General features: G+C 41.4%; 1 protein-coding gene across 7 annotated transcripts in view; it reads right to left on the minus strand.

The window, feature by feature from the left end:
- CDYL (chromodomain Y like) overlaps positions 1 to 25892 on the minus strand; it is a 161030-nt gene that overhangs the window by 61253 nt on the left and 73885 nt on the right. For all 7 annotated transcript variants that reach the window (XM_033934781.1, XM_033934783.1, XM_033934788.1 and 4 more), the window contains 2 exons: positions 22215 to 22340; positions 406 to 1057 (listed from right to left, as the gene is read on the minus strand). In XM_033934781.1, the coding sequence (XP_033790672.1) occupies positions 406 to 1057; positions 22215 to 22340 (778 nt within the window). The remainder of the gene's footprint in view (positions 1 to 405; positions 1058 to 22214; positions 22341 to 25892) is intronic.

The raw sequence follows: 25892 nt of genomic DNA on the forward strand, positions 1-25892 counted from the left end.
CCGTTAAGTAGAATTTATGAACATTGCTCTTGAATCTACCACCCCTCAACCTCAAATTATGTCCTCTGGTTTTACCATTTTCCTTTCTCTGGAAAAGATTTTATTCTACGTTAATACCTTTCAAGTATTTGAACGTCTGAATCATATCTTCCTTGTCCCTCCTTTCTTCTAGGGTATACATATTCAAGACTTCCAGTCTCTCCTCATACATCTCTTATCATTTTCATCACTCTCCTCTGGACCGCTTTAAGTCTTAAGTCCTTTTATGTCCTTCGGATTATTTACCTAGAACCTAATCTGCAGCATGATCAATACAGTACTACTGTAGAATTCTACACAACTGAAGTAATCATTAATATTTAACATACAAATGGGTAGCATGATGATGTAATAAAACACACTTACCCTTTCCATTTACAGTTAAAGCAGATGTATTTGTCATAAGTGGAAGGTGATGCTGTGGTATTAATGGCTGTGTCCTTGGTCTGCTCCCCATCCTAGCTCTTTCTGCACCAGGACCCAATAAAGCACCAACTGGTTTTTCTGCAGTCACTTCTGGAGCTACAGAGTCTTGATCTGGTTCTATGTGATCCAGTTTATCAGGACTTACATTTTGAAAACCAGCTAAAATCCTGTTTTTCATGGGACTTTTTGGCACAAGAATCTTGATACCTGATCTAGCAAAATCCATATTTTTCCTATTAGAAAGTGAATATGAAGGGCTTTTGTGGAATTTATGACTAACAAAAAGCTGGCTTTTTGATTCACAGTCTTTACTAACCCCTAAAGATTTGGGAGATGTCTTTGTAAAGGAACTATTGGTTGACCTAGAAATTTGTTTTCTGGCATTATTTGGAGAGATCCGGTTTGTCCTGGTTAATGTGCTGTCTTTTGGTTTTTCATTGTGTTCTCTATTAAATTCATGGATATATTCTTCACAATTTAGTAAGTGCTGTTCTGGTTCCCATGTGTCATCTTCACTGTTGTATCCTTTCCATCGCACCAAATATTCAGTTTTTCCCTTTTTATTTTTCCTCTTGTCAACAATTCTTTCTACCTGTGAGGAAGAAAATTCAGACATTACGTATTGACCATGAAAATGACAACTGATAACTTCAATGTGAAGGCTGTGGCAACTATAAAGATAATTCTAACAAAATAATGAATTATTTATTTATTTATTTAAAGAACTCTGCTTGGAAAAACCTGCAACAATATATCTATCAATGAAAATACTGCTATCAACAATATGGTTTTTGCTTTTTAAATCCATGTGTACAGATAATTTTGGCTATTTAAGCTGTTAAAAGGTCAGAATACCGGTATATCTATTTAAAAAACAGAGGAGAGGAATATAACTTGATATCACATGACAAAACAAAGTGCTTAATTTTAATTTTGACACAATGGAGTCTTGCTGCATCACTGAGATTTCCTCTGAGACAATCCCTCACAACTATGCACAATTTAGACAGCACTCTACCTACCCACACACAAAATCAAAACTTTGGACATTTTTACAGTTCATGGATCCCACAATGTATAAGATCAAACAGAGCCAGCAAGGAAGTTATGAAAATGATTCTACCTATGTCATCACTGTGTGGGTGAGTAATGTGGAAAGTGGGCTTCTGTCACATAGGCCTAGATGCACTAAAGATAATTGCTAATACTGACTGGATAGCTGTTGGCCAATTCCCTGACCGATTGTGGACAAGCAATCGATGCACAACCGAGTTGACATGCAAATTATTTGAGCAGAGGCTCGCCCTAATCTCATCCGATCGATCGCTAAGAGTGATTTAAACACATGTGCAGAATATTCCTGTTGGTTCATGCTGCAATGTACCCATGCGCCTGTTCAACATCAGTCATAGGCATGATTTATTTGTGCACGTCATCAGTGCATGTTGAAGGTGTTACCCACAAAGCATTGTTGTCATAAAATGCAATATAAGGAATGCAGGCAATATACGGAATGCGGTAGAGATTTCCTTTCTTTTGGGAGCTGTTGGAAGTAGCGGTTCAAAGCTGTTGGACAGAGCTGTTGAAAGAAGTTCGAAGGTGGTTTTGGAAGGATCTATTGAAAACTGGTGGATGGCGCTGTTGTAAAAGCGAGCAGTGAGGCTGTGTTTATACTTTTCCATCCTGTTTTCTGTTTACCGCTTTTTTCTTATGTGTTTTATAGTATAACTGATACAGATTCTATTACTTTCAGGGCTGAAGAGTCGGTAAGGATCGTGAGCGACTGGTCTTCACCAATCACTCTTTTTTGGTTCGGTAAACCCAATCGCTACTTCTTCTGCTTGCAGAAGCCATTTTGTACATTGATCGCTCACCTAGTTTGCATGGCATTCTCATTTGCATTCTCGGATCGTAAAATGATTGATCGCTCGGAGAAACACACGGCCTGCAGTACTGTGCATCAAATTGGGAAATCCAATTGATCACAAAACCAGTCAAACCAGTTTAGTGGCTAGATGATCAGTGACATTGCTGAAACAAGGCTGCCCTGTGAACTTCTAAAAGCTAAGTTACTCAGCATTTCATATTCTGCTCTTTTCACTGGTTTTCAGCATTATATCTGCTTAATTTCTCTTCTCCTCCCTGTTTCTTACTAAAAAAAAAATATAAAAAAGCACAAAAAAATAAATCCTTCTCTTTCCTCTGTTAAATCTTATTTCCTCTTCCTGCATTTTTGTTTAAAATACTGTGTTTTAGGTGGTATAGAGCCTATATTTCTGGTGCCTGTGGCTCAGGGTGACTAAAGTAGGGAAAATCCTGTTATAAATCCTGTGTTTTAGGGTAGCACTGATAGAACCTGCATTTTTGTTTAAAATACTGTGTTTTAGGTGGTATAGAGCCTATATTTCTGCTTTACTAGTAGTCTTACTTATAGTCCCACCAACCCCAGGGACCACTATTCATATATAGAGACCCATATAATCAGGACTACTCAAATCAAGTCACTTCACAACCAATCAAGATGACCTTTATTCTATGCAATCACTGTGGTGCTTTAATTCCAAGACATACTATTTGGAGGCTTAAGGTTTGCCCCATCTGTCTTCAACTTGCCAGTATTAAGGAAAAGCTCTGCAAACTTAAACAGGAATTGAATACAATTAAAGCAGCTTCCATCACTCCACAAAATCATACCAACTTACCACCTCTACCTCAAAGAATAAAACAGCCCAGGAATAAATGGGTCACAGTAGGCTCAGGAAGACTGCAACATGTAACACAGAAACATCCACCTTCACTTATATTACCTCTACAGAATTCCTTCACTCCACTAGTGCACTGTGATACTCAAAAAAACAGAAGGGAGGTGGTACTGGAACCAATGAAGGTAACTCAAGAGAACAAGCGCACCCTAAGTACAAATAAAAAAGCCAAAAACAGAAAACTATTACTGTTGGGGGATTCCATCATCAGAGGCATTAACCTTGGAACACAGGGCGAGGAGACCAAAATAGTGAAATGTCTTCCAGGATCTTCAGCTACCTGGAGTTCCAGGCAAATACTGACTATAATTAAGGAAGAAACTAAGGATTTTAACACTGATGTTGTTATCCATCTGGGAACAAATGACCTGGCCAACAACTCCACACTTGCAGCACAGAAAGCTTTTCGGGAGCTTGGTGAGGGCGTGAAACCTTTTGTAAAGACTTTAGCTTTTTCTGAAATACTGCCTGCATATGGAAAAGGAGAGCAAAGAGTGAAAAACACAGAGGACTTTAATAGATGGCTCAGAGCCTGGTGTCATCAAGAAGGCTTCAGGTACATAGGAGGATGGGGAAATACATGGAAGGACAAGAAGCTATATTGCACTGATGGGCTACATATTACTACAGCAGGAAAAAGAAACCTTGCAGAGAAATTTAGACAATATTTTTCTAGGCATTTAAACTAGAAGGTGGGGGTGGTGTATGTACGAAGGACAATTATAGAGACCACCCCTGGCAAAAGAAAAGATGTGATAGTAGTAAAGGCTGCAACATAAGCAATATCAGCAACTCATTTCTTAGTATTGCAACGGAAAGTGAAACGACACAAAAATCCATACGAAAAAGGAGATTATCGCTGAAAAATAGCTGGAAAGCGATGACCACAAATGCTCGCAGTCTAAGCAACAAAGTTCATGATCTGCAAGCCCTGATATTAGAGGCAGATCTAGATATTGTTGCTATCACAGAGACATGGTTCAGTGAATCACATGGATGGGATGCAAACATACTGGGATATAATCTTTTTAGGAAGGACAGAGATGGTCATAAAGGTGGAGGAGTAGCTCTCTATGTAAAGATCAATATCCAAGCGACCGAAATGCAAGGGACCTGGGGAGAGGAAGAAGCGATATGGATTGCTCTGAAAAGAGAAGATGGAACTTCTATCTACGTGGGTGTAGTCTACAGACCTCCGACTCAATCGCAGCAAATTGATAAGGATCTGATTGTGGATATCCAAAAGTTTGGAAGGAAAGAGGAGGTTCTGCTGTTGGGAGATTTCAACCTGCCGGATGCGGACTGGAATGTTCCGTCTGCGGAATCGGAAAGAAGTAGGGAGATTGTGGATGCCTTTCAAGAGGCTCTGCTCAGACAAATGGTGATGGAACCCACAAGGGAAAAAGCGATATTGGATCTGGTCCTCACAAATGGAGAGAGTATCTCTAATGTTCGAGTGGGTGCTCACCTGGGTAGTAGCGATCATCAAACGGTTTGGTTTGATATAACGGCTAAAGTGGAGAGCGGCCGCACGATACTTAAAGTCCTAGATTTCAAACGTACGGACTTTAATGCAATGGGAAAGTACCTGAAGAAAGAGCTGTTAGGATGGGAGGACATAAGAGAAGTGGAAAGACAGTGGTCTAAGCTGAAAGGAGCGATAAAAATGGCTACGGACCTTTATGTGAAGAAAATCAATAAAAACAAGAGAAAAAGGAAGCCGATATGGTTCTCCAACCTAGTGGCTGAGAAAATAAAGGCGAAAGAGTTGGCGTTCATGAAATATAAAAAAACCCAAGAAGAGGAGAGCAGAAAGGACTACAGGGTGAAACTGAAAGAAGCCAAGAGAGAGATACGTTTGGCGAAGGCACAGGCGGAAGAACAAATGGCTAAAAATGTAAAAAAGGGAGATAAACATTTTTTCAGATATATTAGTGAAAGGAGGAAGATAAAAAATGGAATTGCTAGGCTAAAAGATGCTGGGAACAAATATGTGGAGAGTGATGAGGAGAAAGCAAATGTGCTAAACAAATACTTCTGTTCTGTGTTCACAGAAGAAAATCCTGGAGAAGGACCGAGATTGTCTGGCAAAGTTACACGAGAAAATGGAGTAGATTCTGCGCCGTTCACGGAGGAGGGTGTTTATGAGCAACTTGAAAAACTGAAGGTGGACAAAGCGATGGGACCAGACGGGATCCATCCCAGGATACTAAGGGAGCTCAGAGAGGTTCTGGCGAGTCCTATTAAAGACTTGTTCAACAAATCTCTGGAGACGGGAGTGATTCCTGGGGATTGGAGGAGAGCGGATGTGGTCCCTATTCATAAAAGTGGTCACTGGGATGAAGCAGGAAACTACAGGCCGGTGAGCCTCACTTCAGTTGTTGGAAAAATAATGGAAGTGTTGCTGAAAGAAAGGATAGTGTATTTCCTTGAATCTAATGGGTTACAGGATCCGAGGCAACATGGCTTTACAAAAGGTAAATTGTGCCAAACGAACCTGATTGAATTTTTTGATTGGGTGACCAGAGAGTTAGATCGAGGACATATGCTAGATGTAATATACTTGGATTTCAGCAAAGCCTTTGATACAGTTCCTCATAGGAGGCTGTTGAACAAACTTGAAGGGCTGAAGTTAGGACCTAAAGTGGTGAACTGGGTCAGAAACTGGCTGACGGACAGACGCCAGAGGGTGGTGGTTAATGGAAGTCACTCGAAGGAAGGACTAGTGGAGTCCCTCAGGGTTCGGTGCTAGGGCCAATCCTGTTCAATATGTATGTAAGTGACATTGCTGAAGGGTTAGAAGGAAAAGTGTGCCTTTTTGCAGATGATACCAAGATTTGTAACAGAGTAGACACCGAAGAGGGAGTGGAAAATATGAAAAAGGATCTGCAAAAGTTAGAGGAATGGTCTAATGCCTGGCAACTAAAATTCAATGCAAAGAAATGCAGAGTAATGCATTTGGGGATTAATAATAGGAAGGAACCGTATATGCTGGGAGGAGAGAAGCTGATATGCACGGACGGGGAAAGGGACCTTGGGGTGATAGTGTCCGAAGATCTAAAGGCGAAAAAACAGTGTGACAAGGCAGTGGCTGCTGCCAGAAGGATTCTGGGCTGTATAAAGAGAGGCGTAGTCAGTAGAAGGAAGAAAGTGTTGATGCCCCTGTACAGGTCATTGGTGAGGCCCCACTTGGAGTATTGTGTTCAGTTTTGGAGACCGTATCTGGCGAAAGACGTAAGAAGACTTGAGGCGGTCCAGAGGAGGGCGACGAAAATGATAGGAGGCTTGCGCCAGAAGACGTATGAAGAGAGACTGGAAGCCCTGAATATGTATACTCTAGAGCACAGGTGTCGAAGTCGGTCCTCGAGGGCCGCAATCCAGTCGGGTTTTCAGAATTTCCCCAATGAATATGCATTGAAAGCAGTGCATGCACATAGATCTCATGCATATTCATTGGGGAAATCTTGAAAACCCGACTGGATTGCGGCCCTCCAGGAGGGACTTTGACACCCCTGCTCTAGAGGAAAGGAGAGACAGGGGAGATATGATTCAGACGTTCAAATACTTAAAGCATATTAACGTAGAACAAAATCTTTTCCAGAGAAAGGAAAATGGTAAAACCAGAGGACATAATTTGAGGTTGAGGGGTGGTAGATTCAGGGGCAATGTTAGGAAATTCTACTTTACGGAGAGGGTGGTGGATGCCTGGAATGCGCTCCCGAGAGAGGTGGTGGAGAATAAAACTGTGACTGAGTTCAAAGAAGCGTGGGATGAACACAGAAGATTTAGAATCAGAAAATAATATTAAATATTGAACTAGGCCAGTTACTGGGCAGACTTGCACGGTCTGTGTCTGTGTATGGCCGTTTGGTGGAGGATGGGCAGGGGAGGGCTTCAATGGCTGGGAGGGTGTAGATGGGCTGGAGTAAGTCTTAACAGAGATTTCGGCAGTTGGAACTCAAGCATAGTACCGGGTAAAGCTTTGGATTCTCGCCCAGAAAAAGCTAAGAAGAAGAAAAAAAAAAAATTTAAATAGAATCAGGTTGGGCAGACTGGATGGACCATTCGGGTCTTTATCTGCTGTCATCTACTATGTTACTATGTTACTAAGTTTAGTGCATTCCTTATATAGAGGTAGAGGCAGAAATTTGTAGCATAAATCCTCATAAAGCATGATTTTATCAGCAAACATTCTCTCTCTGCCCAGTTTCCCAGCATACAGTATTAAACTTTGGGCTTCCATTCTTAGGTGTTCATAAATTGTAAATCAAGGTGTTTTTTGTTTTCCACTATTTAGGTATTCTTTGATGCTTATTAGTATTTTTATGCCATGGGTACTTTATCTGTTGGATTCAAATAGGTTTGTTTGCGTCAGTTAGCAGTCAGCAAAGAAAACCATGAAAATTGAATGAAGTATACAAGAAAAGCCAAGGGAGGGATAAAAGAATACTAGGGAAACTGGTACTTTTTCATTGTTATCCAATTAACACTTTTCAATACTGATAATTACCTGCATTACAAAACAATCATCAGTTAAAACTTTATAATCAGAAGCTCTAATTAAGGAATGAATGATAGCATATTGTGTGTGAGATGTGGTGTGTGGTGGATGAGTTGAATTGGGGAGAACAGGGTACATTGCTAGTGATGAAGCATTTGCTACATGGGGTATTTGGTGAGGAGGCGGGAGAGTAAGGAGTGATGTCTATGGTAAGTGAAGGGGAGACTGTGGAATATGTACTACGTGAAATGTGTGTGTGGGGGGGAGGGTTTCTAAATCCTTTTCCTTTGATAAAGCACTCAATCATTGATAAACCTTGTGTTGGGTATCTAGTAAATATTTTGGTTAATTTCATTTTCGTATTTTGTTCATATTATTCTCATCCCTATTCCTAAGACCCAACAGACAGATTTCTCAAATCCTTCAAATTACAGACCTATTGCTGGCATCCTTATACTTACTAAACTTCTAAAAGTGCATGTCTGCAAACAACTCTCAACTTATAATAAATGCTTCTCCTGCCTCCATCTCTCACAGTTTGGATTTCACTCACAACATAGCACAAATCTTCTTCTATTAACCTTAAGCACTAAAATCAAACAAACTTTAAGTATAAGACAACAGGCAGATCTACTCCAATTTGAGATATCAGCTGCCTTTGACTCAACCACCACCTACTTCTAACCAACTAAATGAAACAGGAATTGGGGGCACTATCCTAATCTGGTTCCTATAGAATAGGAAAAACCTTGTCTGGAAAGATGAAACATTCTCCAGAAGATAGAAATCATTCTGCAGTGTCCCTCAAGGATTGCCACTCTCCTCAATACTATACAACCTCTTCATGAATTCCTTGGATCACATTAATTGCAGCAACAACTAATGCCTACTGTGTTATGCAGATGACATCCTCCAGCTCATCCCGGTGAAATATAATGGAAGATTAGGTTTTTACCTTCAATAATTTTCTGTTAGTCCCTGTAGGATTCCATATGCTAGAAATCCAACACTTTTCTGTGCACATGCTCCTCCCCCTTAGACTGAAAGCTAGAGCTATATCCAATTGAGTCCCAAAGCCAAGCAATCCAGGACAAAGAGGGGGGTGGGGGTTTTGGGGTAAGATCGCCAGCAACACAAACAATTTCTGAACTGGTCTGATCTGCAAAACATGAAACAAGTAATAAACAGGCAGAAAGGTAATCCAGCAAAACATAGAACTAACCTGCTGTGTGCAATGAGCACCTACATGAGACAGCCTTCAATAAAGCATACTCACAGAAGTGGAAAACTGCTCACAGGATCCGTCAACTGGCTGGAAAGACTTCAAACCTGCAAGGAGAATAATCGAGGCAGAAAGAAGCAGGCTATTCTAAACAACTCAGCAGGTCATATGGAATCCCTTAGGGTCTAACAGAAAGAAGATTATCAAAGGTAAAAACCTAATCTTCCATTCATTACATCCCTTATGGATTCCATATGTTAGGTGGCATACCAAAGCAATGGTAGCAGCTAAGGAGGGACAGAAGAGACTGCTCTCAACACCAAGGGCCCAAAAACGGCATTCGAATGAGCCAACACATCAATTCGGTAAAACTGAGGCATCTCTCCTACCACGATCGTTGCGGTGGGAGGTGGGCAGGTTGCTGGGGCTGCTGAGCTGATTGCAGCAGCCGTGATCAGCTCAGCAGCCCCTATTCGGAACTTATACCTGTTTTGACTTGGTCTAAGTCAAAACATATATGTTCCGACTGGGCGATCTCCCTAGACTTCTGATAATACTTGCAGTACGACTAAGTCTAGGTTGGCCCACCTCCCACCCTTTCCCCTCCTCTAAAAACGCCTCTTTTTGCTCTAGGCGTTCAGAGGCAGGGTAAAGGCCTATACTGGTTTTAAATACGTCTAAAACCAGCTTTGATTATCGTACTTGGACGATCTGTCTTTTTGATCTTTCAAGTACTGATTTACGCCACTTTTGAATGTTTTTTTGGGTTTTTTTAATGAGCCCCGTAGCGTATAAAATCCGGAAGGGACGTAACCGAACGCATATTATGTTTCTCAAAAAATATCCAATGGCATGGACAAAATACATACTTGGGCTACACTCAATAAATTCAAACTGAACACAACAAAAACCAAAGTCTTATGGTTTTACAACACCTCACAAACAGTTCCTACAACTGTTATGCTACCTTTGGGAACTTCTCTAAATATAGACAAAACCTCCAAGGTCCTCAGATTTATACTCTAACCTATCTTATGAACCCTAAACCTCCAACCTATTAAAAAAACACCCTTCTATAGCATGAGAGAACTAAAACTAATCAGATCCTCCTTCCATGATCATCACTTTACCATACTGACACAGATGCTTGTACTATCCAAACTAGACTACTGTAACTCTCTCTATGCTGGTATTAACTCTTCCCTCATGCATAAACTACAACTGATAAAATGCAGCAATAAGACTAATAATCAAACTTAAAAAATATGATTCCATTTCACCTTACTACAGTAAACTGCACTAGCTACCCTATTAACGCTTGTATCACCTTCAAACTGTAATGTTACATGTCCAATATGCAAACTCCACAGAGCCACTTATAAACCTTTTCATCAATTCCTAGTCAATATCAGCCAGAAAAACCATTCCAATTGATCCTACCCTCTCCCAAAGGTGTAAAATACAAGCACATATTTAACTCACTACTCATCTACCTTGGCACCAAGACCTGGAACAATCTTCCAACAATTATCAAAAGAAACTGAAGACTTTCCTTTTTAAGAACATATACTCCATCGATACTTAACAAGTATGCTCTTCCACAGCAACCTACATAGCATTTCACCCTTCCAGAAACTACAAGAGATCCCTCCCCAAACTCTACATAACATAATCACACCAATCTACTTGTATCTAACTCAACTGTAATGTACTACAAACTGCTGTACTGTAATTCTAATGACAGCTCAATGTTCTCCTCTATTGAATGATTACTGCATCTCCTATCTCTGGTAACTACCTCATAGTATACTGCTTACTTTATATTTCATTGTTGTAACTCCTAAACTTAAAGTACACTTCTTGAAGTAAGTCGCTTTTAACCTAGATAGGCATAGAGCAACCCAGAAATTGAAGATTAGATTAGCAGAACTCTTCCAACCCTGGAGATATTGAGCATGTGTAATAGGAGGAAGTGCCTCCAATGGCATCTTCAAAACTTCCATCAGAAATTTCTTAAATATATCCATAGCTGGCACCAGTGGAGACTTAGGAAAATTCAAAAATCATAAGTTAAATCATCTCGATTGATTTTCAAGGTACTCTAAGCATTTTGCAATATAATTTCTATCTTTTACTATTGAGGACTTACATGTCTCCACTGCCTGGAGCCCAGCCCTTAAGGAATCCATTTCTTGTCCAAGTTGATTAGCAACCTGCGCTTGAACCAAGACTACTTCAGAAATATTCTTCAAATCCACAGTATTTGTCTAACTTCTAACTTCTTTTAACAGAGAAGACTTATTACTCACTGTTTCCTGACCCAAGGTTTTGGAAGAAGCTTGCATCAGTTGTTCTTCTTTTGGAGCAAACTCCAAATCCTCAGAAGGCAGCCCCCCTTGCTCACAGGGGATATCATCTTGCTTGGGTTCCCCTACCGAATGGTGAATGTCTGATATGTTTTCACCTGTGTGCGGGGGAACCATTTGTTCGATGGGGCTTAAAGATGCCCCTAAACTGTTGCCTGATACCAATACTCCAGGCGCGACTGAAGGAGAAGTCACCGGTCCCACTGGTGCTCGGAAGAAATTGAGAGTCGGCTGTCTCATTCCTGGTGCCAATGGGGGAAGCTTCCGTACTTTTCCTCTCCTTTCCCCCATCATGAAATAACAGGGAAATATGGTATGGCAGACCAAACTCTTCAAAACACCGAGTCCTGCTCGTGCGGTCTTCCAGCGTGCCTCTACTGTGTGACCGTTCAGCATGTCCTTCCACTTCCATTTAGGATCTCAAGAAATTATAATTTCATTTAAATATTGTTTGTGGAATCTGTTTGATTTTACTACAGTTTTTATGCCCTTGATGCAATCCATTTAAGGGCAAAACATGGCTGTTTTAGGTATATGTTTATGTTCAAAACTGTTTATTGGTCAATAACACAATCCAAAAGCAGAAAAACAACAAGCAACACAGACCAAGTTTTTTGTTTGTACAACAACCTCCTCCCCCCCAAAAAAAAAAAGAAAAAAAAAAGGCATGGAGCAGCAGGACAGCAAGTGAGGAAATGTCATAAATTCTATATAAAAATAATACTATACAATCAAATGTTCAATACATGGCTACGGTAATAGCACACAGCATACACTTCACCAAGGGTATTCAGTCAATAAGGACTATCTTAAAGGGTAGGTAAGCCTTAGCCACCCCTTTAGTGCCCTTATGTGTGTATAGATTTTACATGGCTACGAGCACACCCGGTCAAGGAGGCCCAAAAAGGCTCCCAAATAAGCTGTAAGTTACGTCCCTTAACAGAGTCCATCTCAGGAATGTTCAAACGTTCCATCTTCAATTGAAAAATCATCAAGGATCGCCACTGTGACAATGTTGGGGGAGTAACAGCCATCCAATAAGCCAAAATGGACTTTATCCCCAACAATAGTGCACGCTTCAAAAAGAGATGAATAACTCGGTATAGGATGAGTCAAAATTGAAGTAGAAAATAGCATCTTCGGATGAGGCAAATAACGAGTATTCCAAAGGTGTGGGTACATGTTTATAATTCACCTAGATCAGGGTTTCTGAACGCGTGGTATGGGCCAGCGGGTGCAATAAGAGAGAAAGAAAGAAAAAGAGAAAGAGAAAGAAAGAAAAGAGAGCGAAAGAGAGAGAGAGAGAAAGAGAAAAAGAATGAAAGAGAAAGAAAAAGAACGAGAGAGAAAGAGAACGAAAGAGAGAGAAAAAGAGAATGAAAGAACAAAAGAGAAAGAGAGAACGAAAGAGAAAGAGAAAAAGAAAGAAAAAGGGCAGGAAGGAAGGACGGAAGGAAAGAAGGAAAGGAAAGGGAAGGAAGGAAGGACTAATAAAATCACCAGACAACAAAGGTAGGAAAAATGATTTTATTTTCAATTTAGTGATCAAAATATGCTGTCTATGCTCTGTATTTGTCTATTTTTTCTATAGTTGTTACTGATTGCATATTTTAAAGTCATCTGCCTTGATCTCTTTGTTTTTTAAATTTTATGGTTACCATTATGTATTAATAAGATTATATATGTGTATATGAAAAATGAATGGGAAAAATTGCATTACAATTAGTATTATTATTATGGGGGTGGAATCAGTGGCAGAATTTGGGCGGGTTTGAGGCGGAGTTTGGCAGGGTACTCAGTTGGTATTTGTTAGGCCTAGGGGGTAGAGAATGACACAGGGAAAAAAATTATCCCCGTCACCATGACCACCATCCCTGTCCCCGCCCTGTCCCCATCCCCGCAACCACTGTCCCGCTCCATCCCCGTGACTATTATCCACGCAGCATCCATACAAGCCTCAGTACTGCAATATTTAGCTTATTCCTTCCTGAACTAGAGAAAGAGATGTTCAGCTAGCAGGGCTTTGTTTATTAATTTTTATCAACACAACTAATATACCACTTTATCCTAAAGAAAAAAAAAAGAAAAATAAATAAATAGAAATTTTTTTCTACCTTTGTTGTCTGGTTTCTGCTTTCCTCATTCAATTTCTTCCATCCAATTTCTGTCTTCTCTCTCCGTCTTCCATTTGCTCTGTTACTGTGCCTCTCCCTTCACCCCCCCCCCCATTAATCTGGCACCCATGTTCTTCCCTCCACTCCCTCCATAGTCTGGCATCTCTGTCTTCTTCCCTTCTAGCATCTTCTCCCCACTCTCTGTTCCCCATTTCCCTTCAGCGTCTTCTCCTCACTCTGTCTTCCCCATTTCCCTTCAGTGTCTTTTCCCCCATTTCCCTTCAGCGTCCTCTCCCCACTCTGACTTCCCCATTTCCCTTCAGCGTCTTCTCCCCACCACCACCCTTCCCCATCCCTCACGAGGCCCGAGAATTTCCCTCCCTCCCCCTTACCTTCGTGGAGTGTTTGTAAAGTAACTTGCTCTAACCGGCCGAGCCAGCCTGCAGTCGCGTGTGTGTGGGCGGAAGCTTCTCCTTTGACGCGTGTTCCCTCCCTTAACTGCGGGGTCAAGGCCATCCACCGCTCCATGGGGCAGTGAATGGCCTTGTCCCTGTGCCTGCAGTGAGCACTTCCCCACCCCATCACCCTTTCAGTGGGTTACCCGCAGCTACCTGCGGGTAACAGTCACCGTGTCATTCTCTACCTGGGGATACTTGGCTTGAAAAGGTTGAGAAACACTGACCTAGATGACGTTGTGAAATAATAAAATAGACACACTATGGGGCTCATTTTCAAAAAAGAGACATCTAAAAGATAGCACTTGAATGTCTTACTAGTCAAAATGTCCAAGTGGGCATGTTTTGTCTCTAGTGCATCCAAATCTTAAGTGAGTGTGTTTTGGGCAGGCTTAGGACTTGGACACTCATCAGGCATAATCAAACCTTTAACAAAAGGTCCTGGGATTTTTTTTTTTTTTTTAGACATTTGGAGCTAGACCTGTTTTAAAAGCGTCTAAATGCTAAAAATGTGCCCAAACTGACCATTTGACGACTGGAGGGATTAAGGCATGACCCCCCCTTACTCCCCCAGTGGTCACTGACCCCTCCCATTACCCAAAGATGTTAAAAAACCCCCAGTAAATTCTAGACTGTATTATGAGGGGGTGCTGAAAAGTTCTCAGCCCAAGTAGCTTCAGATGCTAACACAGACATTTGAGCTCAGAGAGTATAGAGGCTCTTCTAAGAAGTACTGTAGTGAATTTCACATTAAAAGTTCCAGGTACAGATGTCATCATATCTTGCTTATATTATATGGTGAGCACTCAAAAACCTACTGTACCTACATTAAGATGACACTTGCAGGCATAAGGGCAATTGTTGTTGTGTATAGGTGGGTATACTAAGTTTTGGATGGATTTTGGAGGGCTCACCATAAGATATAAGCAAGATATAGTGACATCTGTATCTGGGTCTTTTAATGTGAAATTCACGACAGTATTTCTTAGAAGAGCCCCTCTGCTATGTTCAGCTGTCTGAATAGTTTGCTAAGAATGCCTAGACAAAAACTTTCTTTTATGCGTTTTTCATGTGGACGTATTTATATTCGAGAATGGCCAAAAAAGATAGACTTATTAAGAACCAAAACATCTACATAGATCATTATTAAAAAAAAAAATAAAAGATAGACATCTTGCTGTTTTGAGAATTAACATTTTTTTCTATTGAATTTCTGGATGTCTTTCCCAAAAAGCCCAAACTCAGACTTAGACATCCTATCAAAAATTCCCCTCTATAGAACTGGTCTGCTATTCTCTCTTTGCATCAACAATCATATTGACAAATCATCCAATTGCAAGTAAAGTCTCAGAAGTCTAATCTGATAAAGATATATAAAAGATGCTTACATCAGAAAGGATACTTGGGCTTTGAACTTTAACTAGGAATCCAATCAGATTCTCAAATCGCCAACAATTAGAAACTTGGTTTTAATGAGCTATCAGCCATGGCTGACCAGTAAAGGAATTCCTTTATGGATCATCTATTTTCTGGGTTCAGCTTCAATTTATGGGACTTCAACCAGGCAACATCATATAAACATCTGGTTATTCAGATGTCCAGCTGCTTCCACCTTGTTATCACTGATATTCAGAAAGAGCTGTATCTTATTTACATAATCAGTCAATAAGCACCCCAACAGATTAAAAAGCACTGGAGACAAAACGTTTCCCTATGGAATATCATAGACATGAGGAGTCTGTGCATACATAAAATAATTAAAGTAAAACGACAAGTAGCTGATGATAGCATTTGGTTTTCTAACCTTAATACTCACAGTTAAGGCACAAACATTTCAATCCATACTATAGAAAAGTGAAAACAACCAAAACTTTTTAAAATTCTATTATTCAGGACTGGAACTAATAAGGTAGTATTTGAACTGAGGATTTTTGCATCTTGGACAATTTGAAGACTATGGGGCTCACAATAAAAATTTAAACATGTCCAAAAACCCGCCTAAGTCGGCACTTGGACGAACTAAAAGACAGGTTGTTCAAGTGTCGATAATCAAACTGATTTTCCGGACGTGTCGAGGGACATTTTAGGCCTCTGAATCCTGCTTTGGTTAGGGCAGTATGTGGGCCGATCTAGACTTAGTTGTCCTGCAGGGATAATTGAAGGTTTTACTAGACATCCTGGACGGAACTTAAACTTTGTGAGTTAGACGATATTAAAACAGGTATAAGTGCCATAGAGACCAGATAACCACTGCAGAGACAAAGTAAAGACCCACACACATTCCCCCAGTGTTCACTGACCCTGTCACCCCCCCCACAAAGATTGGAATATAAACGTTCATATCTGTCTCCAGAACATCAGCACCTGGTATAGGAAAGCCTAGTAGAGCTGCACAGAGTTGTCTTAAATAGCCTGGGGGAAGGAGGCTAGTGAACCATAAAGAGAAGGACCAAGACCCATAAGCCAATTTAACCACTACATTTATGGTAGAACATGTGCACCCACCAAAACCCCACAAACCCTGCTCTACTGCCATATAGGTGCTACTTGCAGCCATAAGGGCTATTGGGGTTGAAGACAGATGGGTATAGTGGGTTGGGGGGGGGGGGCTCACCATAACCTATAAGGGAGTTCTGGTGAGATGTTTATGTGGCACCCTTTATATGAAGTTCACAGCAGTGCCCTGTAATGTGCCCCATTGCTCTGTTGCCATATCTGGGTGGCCAGTCCATTACAAGATTGGCCCCTCCCATGCCTAAATGGTCTTTTTCTGGGTGTTTGGGACTTGGGATAAAATTTGGATTGAAAATGTAGTATAAAGATAGACGATCTGGATGAACAATGCCTGGACATCCAGACAGATGATTTTCGGGGAAAAAAAATTCTAGACGTATTTTTTGAGAATGGTCATTTTACCACTGCTGAATTTGGATGTCTAGCACCATACGACCAAATTCGACTTAGACATTTGTTTTTATTATGCCCCTCTATGGGAATAATTTTTTAAAAATGTTCAATGCTTCAATTCAGTACATACATTTCAGGCTTCTAAATTTAAGCATATTTTCAACCAAATTTAAGAATAAAGATTTTTGGCTAAAAGATTTCCTATATTTAGGAGTCTAAGGGCTCCTTTTACTAAGGTGCGTTAGGGCCTTAACGCGCGGAATAGCACATGCTAAATTGCCGTGTGCGCTAGACCTAGGGCTGGCGTTATTCTAGAAGCGTACCCCTCGGTTTATCACACGGTAATTTTGTGCATGCGCTAAACGTTAGCACACCTTAGTAAAGGGAGCCCTAAATATAGCTCTGTAATTCATTTGCTTAGATTTAGGAAATGCTGCCTGTTTTGAAAATTGATGCTAGGCCCTTAATTTTTTCAAAAGACACACAAAAAAGCAGTAAAAGTCAATAGGTTCTCTGAAAAGTACTTAAGCTTTCATCTTCATGGAATCTATTGACTTTTTTACTGCTTTTTTGTGTGTCTTTTGAAGTATCTTTAGCAGTCTTTTTGGAGAAATTGTATTGTTTTTGGCCTTAATTTTTTTTCAATATTCTATTTCCATCCCCAAAGCCACCTGCTTTTTAACTGAGAAGTGGTGGGGGGGAGGGGGGATAGTCCTTTGCAAGTTCTTTCTCATTTACATATCATCATATATAAACATTTTTCCTCAAAAATTTTCTATGCAAATTTTCCTGATTCCTATCTGTGCCCAATCTTGTGTTTCATTTGTGCAATACTCTTGTTATGGTGTTGTAGATAATTATTCCTTATATTATTAGCTCACTTGTTCAAGCTCCAGTGTCCCTTGAGGAAGGCATTTTCATATGCCAAAACTAGGATTCTTGTTGGGACGGGTTCTCACACAATAAAATTAGAGTTGTTCATTTGGATGCTTGCCTTTCTTTCTGGTTTAAATATTACAAAGAAATTTTTCAAAGATTTATATAGAAAGAAGCTATTTTATTGTACTGGTAAAATGTAAATACACCAAACAACAGACCATGCTTCTCTTGCAGTGATTTAATTATGGATTACAAAAAATGTTACTCAACACTCACTTTAATACTTCCCAAGAATTATATATGCCATAATTGTCCATTCATTTATGTTGACAGAGTTTAACTTTATTCCACCAAGGTTATTATGGCACCTCCATTTTCACCATCACTGTCTGAAGAATACTGGCAATATCATTTCCACTTTGAAAACTGACAAAGGCAAGTCTGAACTATTTAAAACACATTCTCTCTCACTACCATAATTGTTTTTACCATCAAGTCTATGGACAAGGGTAACTTATCATGCTGAATCTTCACTAATTCTGCTTCTCACTGATTCTTTAAAAGCAAGAGATTCTTATTAACAGAAGCTTAATACCAAATTCATTTGTTAATCTATTTCTCTTTTTGATCTTGATGAAGATGAAAGCCTTCCAGTTTAACAGAAATTTCTATTGGTGAAACTCAGTCTATAAAGTGGGGAAATATTTTCTGCCCCCTCCACCTCCCCCACCCCCATCAAATGATGTCTTTACTCCAAATTTTTTTTTATTTTGTATATAACTCAGCAATGTGTGTCATTTTTATTCCATCAATGCTGTGGATATTCTTAGATACTCCCATAATTATATAGAGAGCAAAAAACAATTCATCTTCTGAAAATGAGGAGGATCCAAAAGGTTTGCTGTTAGTTGGACTGGATGACAGCAAAACTGAGATCTCTTAGTAAATATCTGATATACTTCTAAATTTGGATAGAAGGGATGCAGTGAAAATCTCAATTAGATTGCCATTTAGTTGGTTAAGGTCTGTACTTGGAAAATTTGATAGGCTTGGTTAATCCCCTTAAAATTTGTCGATAACCACTGAAATTGGTAGTCAGAAGCAGAATATGCTTTGAACTCAATCCCACACATCACTGTCAATAATCTGCTTCCAAATGTTCATGAGAATAATCTGGCATACAGTGTCATCTATTGAAGCCCACAACAAACAATTCTTTGTGTTCAATAAGCTAATGTAAACATTTTTTTTAAACTGTCATCCCATCTAATTTCTCTTTTCTGTAATTTCTTCAAAGCCTGATTAGAAATAATGACTGTGAATATCTTCACAATTGTTAAAGTTTGCCAAAACTGTCTTTATTGCTTTCACATTTATAATATTCCTAAATGAAAGATTGGACTCATAACAAGACAGCCAAATATTAGGGTACTTTGTGTTTACTAATTGCCAGTTATAAAGGCTTGTACCATGGAAGAACTTGCATTTTAATCTCTTCACTCATTAATGTGGCTACATAGTCATCTGTGAAGTCGCCTGACTATGGCGGTTTAGAAAAATAAAGTTATTATTATTATAAGGTCTGGTAGCAATTGCTTTCAGAATATTAGTTCAGGTGCTACAAAGAAGTCCTTTATTGAACATTTTTTGCATATCATTCCATCCACTGGCATTAGTATTTCTGTTTGGCCAAGCCTTTGAATAACCATTGTTTGAACTCTGCTCTATTCTAAAACAGAATATAAGCAATAACTTGATGTAACATATGATGTGGTAATGGGGTGAGTGTAACGTATGATGGGGTGAGTGACATATGATGGGGTGATGTTCTTTCAGTATAGAGAATGACACAGGGAAAAAAATCTTTCCCCGTCACCGGCCCACCATCCTCTGCACCGCCCCGTCACCGCCGCGTCACTGTCATGTCACCGCCACTGCCATCCCATTCACCGCCCCGTCACCGTCCCCGCAGCATCCATATAAGCCTCAGTACTGCGAAACACCATGAAGACAGAAGAGAGTCCTGCCACTACTACTACTACTACTGCACTGAGAATCTGTTTCAGTGTCTCTGCCCTGTAGTAAAAACAGAACATAAAATAAATCAATTGACTTGTCCTCCCTTGCAATGGCGTGTCCCCATATAGCTCGAATCAGGTCAATTGTGCACACTAAAAATGCAGGAGGATCTGGAACATGAGCGCAGGCAGGCAGTGATACAAAAACAGCAGACACCCGACCGATTGCAGCGTTCCGCCATCTCCCTCCCTCCACCTCACCTTAGATGTACTGTAGAGTATGCCGGCTTTCTTTTTTGCCCAGCCGCACGCGCGGCTGCTCATTTGTTCAATATTCTCCTCTGACGCAACCGGAAACAGGAAGTTGCAAGAGAGGAGAAGATTGATCAACTCGAGCAGCCGCGCGTGCGGCTGGGCGAAAAAAAAAGCCGGCATACTCTACATCAGTGTTTTTCAACCTTTTTACACCCGTGGACCGGCAGAAATAAAATAATTATTTTGTGAACCGGCAAACTACTAGGACTAAAATTTTAAAAACCTGTTTCCGCCCCATCTCTGCAAGCTCAGTCACCTCAGTAACTATAGAAAAATAGACAAATATAGTGCAAAATATAGACAGCAGATATAAATTCTCAAAACTGACACATTTTGATCACTAAATTGAAAATAAAATCATTTTTCCTACCTTTGCTGTCTGGTGATTTCATGAGTCTCTGGTTGCGATTCCTTCGCATTTCCTTCTGTCTGTGTATCCTTTCTTTCATTTCTTTCTTTCTGCACTCAGGCCCAAGAATTGTCCCTTTCTATTCCCTCCCTCTTTCCTTCCCATGTCCTTAGTGCCCCTTCCTGTCTTTAATGCCCCCAGTGCCTCCTTCCCATGTCCTTAGTGCCCCTTCCTGTCTTTAGTGCCCCCAGTGCCTCCTTTCCATGTCTTTAGTGCCCCAGTGCCTCCTTCCCATGTCCTTAGTGCCCTCAGTGCCTCCTTCCCATGTCCTTAGTGCCCCTTTCTGTCTTTAGTGCCCCCAGTGCCTCCTTCCCATGTCCTTAGTGCCCCTTTCTGTCTTTAGTGCACCCAAACATAGAAACATAGAAGATGACGGCAGAAAAGGGCTAAAGCCCATCAAGACTGCCCACTCTGCTTACCCACCCCCTGTCTATGCCCTAATGACCCAATTTCCTTATCTTGACCCTCGTAGGTATCCCACATGGGTATCACATTTATTCTTAAAGTCTGGCAAGCTGTCTGCCTCGATCACCTGCACTGGAAGCTTGTTCCAATGATCAACCACTCACTCTGGTGTCGCCATGAAATTTTCCGCCCCTGAGTTTGAGTGGGTGCCCTCTTGTGGCCGAGTGTCCCTTGAGAAAGAAAATATCATCTTCCACTTCAACACGTCCCGTGAGATACTTAAATGTTTCGATCATGTCTCCCCTCTCCCTACGTTCTTCAAGAGTGTAGAGCTGCAATTTGTTCAGTCTCTCTTCATACGAGAGACCCTTGAGCCCCGAGATCATCCTGGTGGCCGTCCGCTGAACCGATTCAATTCTGCGCACATCTTTACTGTAATATGGCCTCCAGAATTGATGTGCGCATTACAGTAAAGATGTGCGCAGAATTGAATCGGTTCAGTGCCTCCTTCCCATGTCCTTAGTGCCCCTTCCTGTCTTTAGTGCCCCCAGTGCCTCCTTCCCATGTCTTTAGTGCCCCAGTGCCTCCTTCCAATGTCCTTAGTGCCCCTTTCTGTCTTTAGTGCCCCCAGTGCCTCCTTCCCATGTCCCTCTCACTGCCTTCCACACTTTGTCCCACCCCCACCCCCGAAGCCTGCCTGCCTACCTTTCTCCCTCCCTAGCCAAAGCCAGCCTGCTGCTTCCCTACCGCTCAAAAAGAAAAAAAAAAAAAAAAGCAAGCCTCCCTCCTTTTCCCCTTCTCATACTGCCATGCTGCAGCTGCTAAAAAGTTGGAAGTCTTCTTTCCGACTCAATTCTGATGTCGGAGAGGATGTTCTGGGCCTGCCAGGCAGCGATTGGCTGGCCCAGAACGTCCTCTCCGACGTCAGAATTGACGTCGGAAAGACTTCCTGTCGGCTTTAGCAACTGAGAGCAAGGGAAAAGAGAGGCTTTTTTTTTCACGCGGACCGGCGGTTGAGGAACAGTGCTTTTCAATTCAAAGGTGAGGTGGAGGGAGGGAGATGGCCGGGTGGGGACCGCGCGATCCTTGATTGCCTCACTGTGGAGACAAGTCCATTCTCCGCTCCACGGGGCGGTGAATGGCCTTGTCCCCGTCCCCGCAGATGCCACTATTTTTTATTCCCCGTTTCGGCGAGTTACCCGCGGCTAAACGCGGCTAGCCGCGGGTAACCGACACTGTGTCATTCTCTATTTCAGTACTAGTAATTAAAGACAGTAGTATACCACTTTCAAAGAAACCTCATGCTAATGTCTCATCTGCTTTTCTTGATCTTCTTTGGGTATTTTTTCCACAAAACCTTGATAAAAACCCTTGACTGTCTTGAACATCTACTCACGGTGAACTCTGGTGACAGTGATCTTGAAAGCAAGGATCCAGCTTCTTCTTTTCTCAGACCTAGCAGCTCAACATTTTCATTTTCCATATTTTGAAAATCTGCTTTTTCACTTGAGCTATCAGGTTCCTGCAACAAAAGGGGGAAAATATCTATTTTAGCCTAGTATAGAATGGCCTCATTAGAAGCAGCAGTACAGGGAGCCTGCTTGCCCCTTTACCTCCTAAAAAAACAAAACAAAAAATCCCAAAAAACATTTTGCTGTTTAGCAACGAATAGCCAAAAGACAGAGTATAGCCTGCTTCTTCAATCGGTCAAAGAACAGCACTTGTTCTGTGGGTTGAACAAGTTATGAACTAGTTAACTTTTTATTAGGTAATATTTTTTTTTAATGTAGTATTAAGCCTAAGCCAGTTTTAGTAATTAGTGCAAACAGAAAAAAATGCATGTTTAATACAAATAGTTTGGAGTTGAAAAACAACTTTTAAAATTATTTTATTTTTTTATATTTCTTTGAACTAATGGGTCATGGCCCATAATTAGGTTACATCCAAATTAAAGTTGTATTGAAATCAATGAAACTACAGCCATAACTATATTTATATACAATTAAAAAAAAAAACAGTGGATCCAACGTAATGCATAATCAAACTAAGGGCTCCTTTTATGAAGCCACGTTAGCGGTTTAACGCGTGTAATAGCGCGCACTAATTTGCCGGCCGCACTAGCCGCTACCGCCTCCTCTTGAGCAGACAGTAGTTTTTCAGCTAGCACGGGGGTTATCGTGCTAAAAATGTGCGTGCAATAAAGCCGCTAATGCAGCTTCGTAAAAAAGAGCCCTAAAAGTAGGACCTAGGGCTAAAAATGTTGGGGATCAGTTTTAAAACAACAGTCAGCCTATTTTGCAAGTTAATATATCTTATTTACTCCCAAACGATTTTTGAAGTAAAGCTTTTTGAAGATGCTGTTCCACTACTTCATTTTATTAGACTTTTCTGTATGGCTTCAGTGTTCTCCCCAGAAATTTTTTCCAGCCGGGTGGCATGAAAAAGTAGCTGGGTGGAGTGGGGCGAGACGGGGAAATTTGGTGGTGGGGAAAATTAAGGGCTCCTTTTACAAAGATGTGTTAGCACCTTAATGCGCGGAATAGCGCATGCTAAATTGCCACGCATGTAGCCGCTACCGCCTCCTCTTAAGCAGGCGGTAGTTTTTCAGGTAGCATGCACTAATCCGGTGCGTGCACTAAAAACACTAGCGCACCTTTGTAAAAGGAGCCCTAAATGTGTACTATTTTTATTAATTATCATTTTCCAATGCTCAATATGACTTCCTTTTTTTAAGGTTTGACACTTGTGCCAGAATATTTTTACTAAATTTAAGAAGTATCCAATTCTAGAAGTGAATAATTAGATATTCGCCCTCTTTCAAATGGTATAGAGGTTTAAAAAACGGAAATGCGTTAATGAAATCATTAAGTTCAATCTAGCAATTTATTTCTGCATGAATTTAAACAACATCAAAAAAAGAGTTAAATATAGTTCATCCAGTCACACAAGAAACGGATCTACAGGACCTCTAATGTTTTGATCACTAGGTTCCTTCCTGAGATCTCACTGAGGATATGAAATAGATGCGATCCCCACTTCCAGACTAGAGAGTTGCGCAGGGACAGAAATCCCACCTGTCCCTGTGAGGACTCCCACCCGTCCCCACGAGGAATCCCCTCCGTCCCCGCGAGGAATCCCCTACGTCCCCACCCGCCCCTATAAACTTCAGAAATAGCTATTTCAGTTAATTATGCTACTGAATTAAAGGCTCTAGTAGAAACCCATTTACAAATAAGCAAAGAGACTTTATTAATTTGGAAATATTAATTGGGAAGAATACATACTTTGTAAACGGGTTTCTACCAGAGCCTCTAATGTTTATAAATTTTTATCAACACAACTAATATACTACTTTATCCTGAAGCAAAAAAAAAAAAAAAAAAAAAGATTTTTTTCCTACCTTTGTTGCCTTGTTTCTGCTTTCCTCATGTTCTCATTCAATTCCTTCCATCCACTATCTCTCTTCTCTCTGCGTCTTCCATTTGCTCTGTTACTGTGACTCTCCCTTTCCCCCCCTGGCACCCATCTTCTTCCCTCCGCTCCCCCCATAGTCTGGCATCTGTCTTCTTCCCTGCCAGCATCTTCTCCCCACTCTCTCTTCCCCATTTCCTTTCAGCATCCTTCTCCCCCCCATCTTCCCCATGTCCTGTCAGCATCCTTCTCCCCCCCTCTGTCTTCCACATGTGCTTTCAGTTTCCTTCTTCCCCCCCCCTGTTTTCCCCATGTCCTTTCAGCGTCCTTCTCCCCCCGTCTTCCCCATGTCCTTTCAGCATCCTTCTCCACCCCTGTCTTCCCCATGTCCTTTCAGCGTCCTTCTCCACCCCTCCCGTCTTCCCCATGTGCTTTCAGCGTCCTTCTCCCCCCCTCCCGTCTTCCCCATGTCCTTTCAGCGTCCTCCCCCCTCAGTTTTACCCATTTCCCTTAAGCGTCTTTTATTCTCCAATCCACCTTTCCTCCCTTTCTCCCTCACTGCCCCTTACCTTTGTGGCGCTTCCCCACCCGACCGACAACAGAACAGGCCCGGTCCGACAAACCTCCCTGCCCTGTAGCCGCGAATCTAAATTACCTTCTTACAGCAGCTGGAGTATTGAAGCTGCTGTAAGAAGGTAATTTAGATTCGCGGCTACAGGGCAGGGAGATTTGTCGGCCGGGCCTGTTGTCGGTCGGTCGGGGGAAGCGCCACAAGGGTAAGGGGACCTGACCGGCTGTGCACACTCCCCCCCATGGCTGCACCCGGGGCAGACCGCCCCCCCCCCCTTCGGTACACCACTGCCTTTTCCCTACCTGCCCTGCCCCACACAGCTGACCAGAAGTCTTCCCGATGTCAGCGCTGACGTCGGAGGAAAGGAGGGCTTTGCTTAAGCCCTCCCTCCGATGTCAGCGCTGACATCGGAGAAGACTTCCGATTGGCTATGTGTGCTGCAGCAGGGCAGGCAGGAAATGGTAGAGGAGCCTCACAGCAGGGCAGGTAGGAAAATTATATGAGCCTCGCATTGAACCCCACGGGAACCCCGAGAGCACGAGGGGCGTCCCCACAGGATCCCCGTGATCCAAAGGGGAAACCGCGGGATCCCCGTCGTCCCCGTTCCCGTGCAGCTCTCTATTCCAGACCTCTTCCACATAATTTATGGAGAGATGTTACTGAGCCTTGAAGGAGACCTGATTGCACTACAGCAAAATAAAAAAGTAGCAGATAAAAATCAAAGTGAGAGCAAGGGCAAAACAGTTTAGGTAAAAATGCAGGTAATAATTAGCAATGTATTAAAAACATTTTTATTTTATTTGCTTATAATGTCATTTGAAAGCTGCTTGATGTTAATACAGCTTTAATTCTTTATAGTGTGTGTGTGTGTGTGTGTGGGGGGGGGGGGGGGGAGACAACACCTACATCAACAGTAAAGTTAGAACAGGGTCATTAAATCCAGTGGCGTACCTAGTATATATGACAGCCAGTGCTGATCATTTTTTAATAACCCCCCTATAAAAAAAGTTATTTTTAGTAATAATCCACGAGTTACACAACAAAGGTGCACCTAGAAAAAGGCAACATCTTAAACACTGCAGTGAGCACTAG

Source organism: Geotrypetes seraphini, chromosome 2, assembly GCF_902459505.1.
Source record: "Geotrypetes seraphini chromosome 2, aGeoSer1.1, whole genome shotgun sequence".
Taxonomy (NCBI): domain Eukaryota; kingdom Metazoa; phylum Chordata; class Amphibia; order Gymnophiona; family Dermophiidae; genus Geotrypetes; species Geotrypetes seraphini.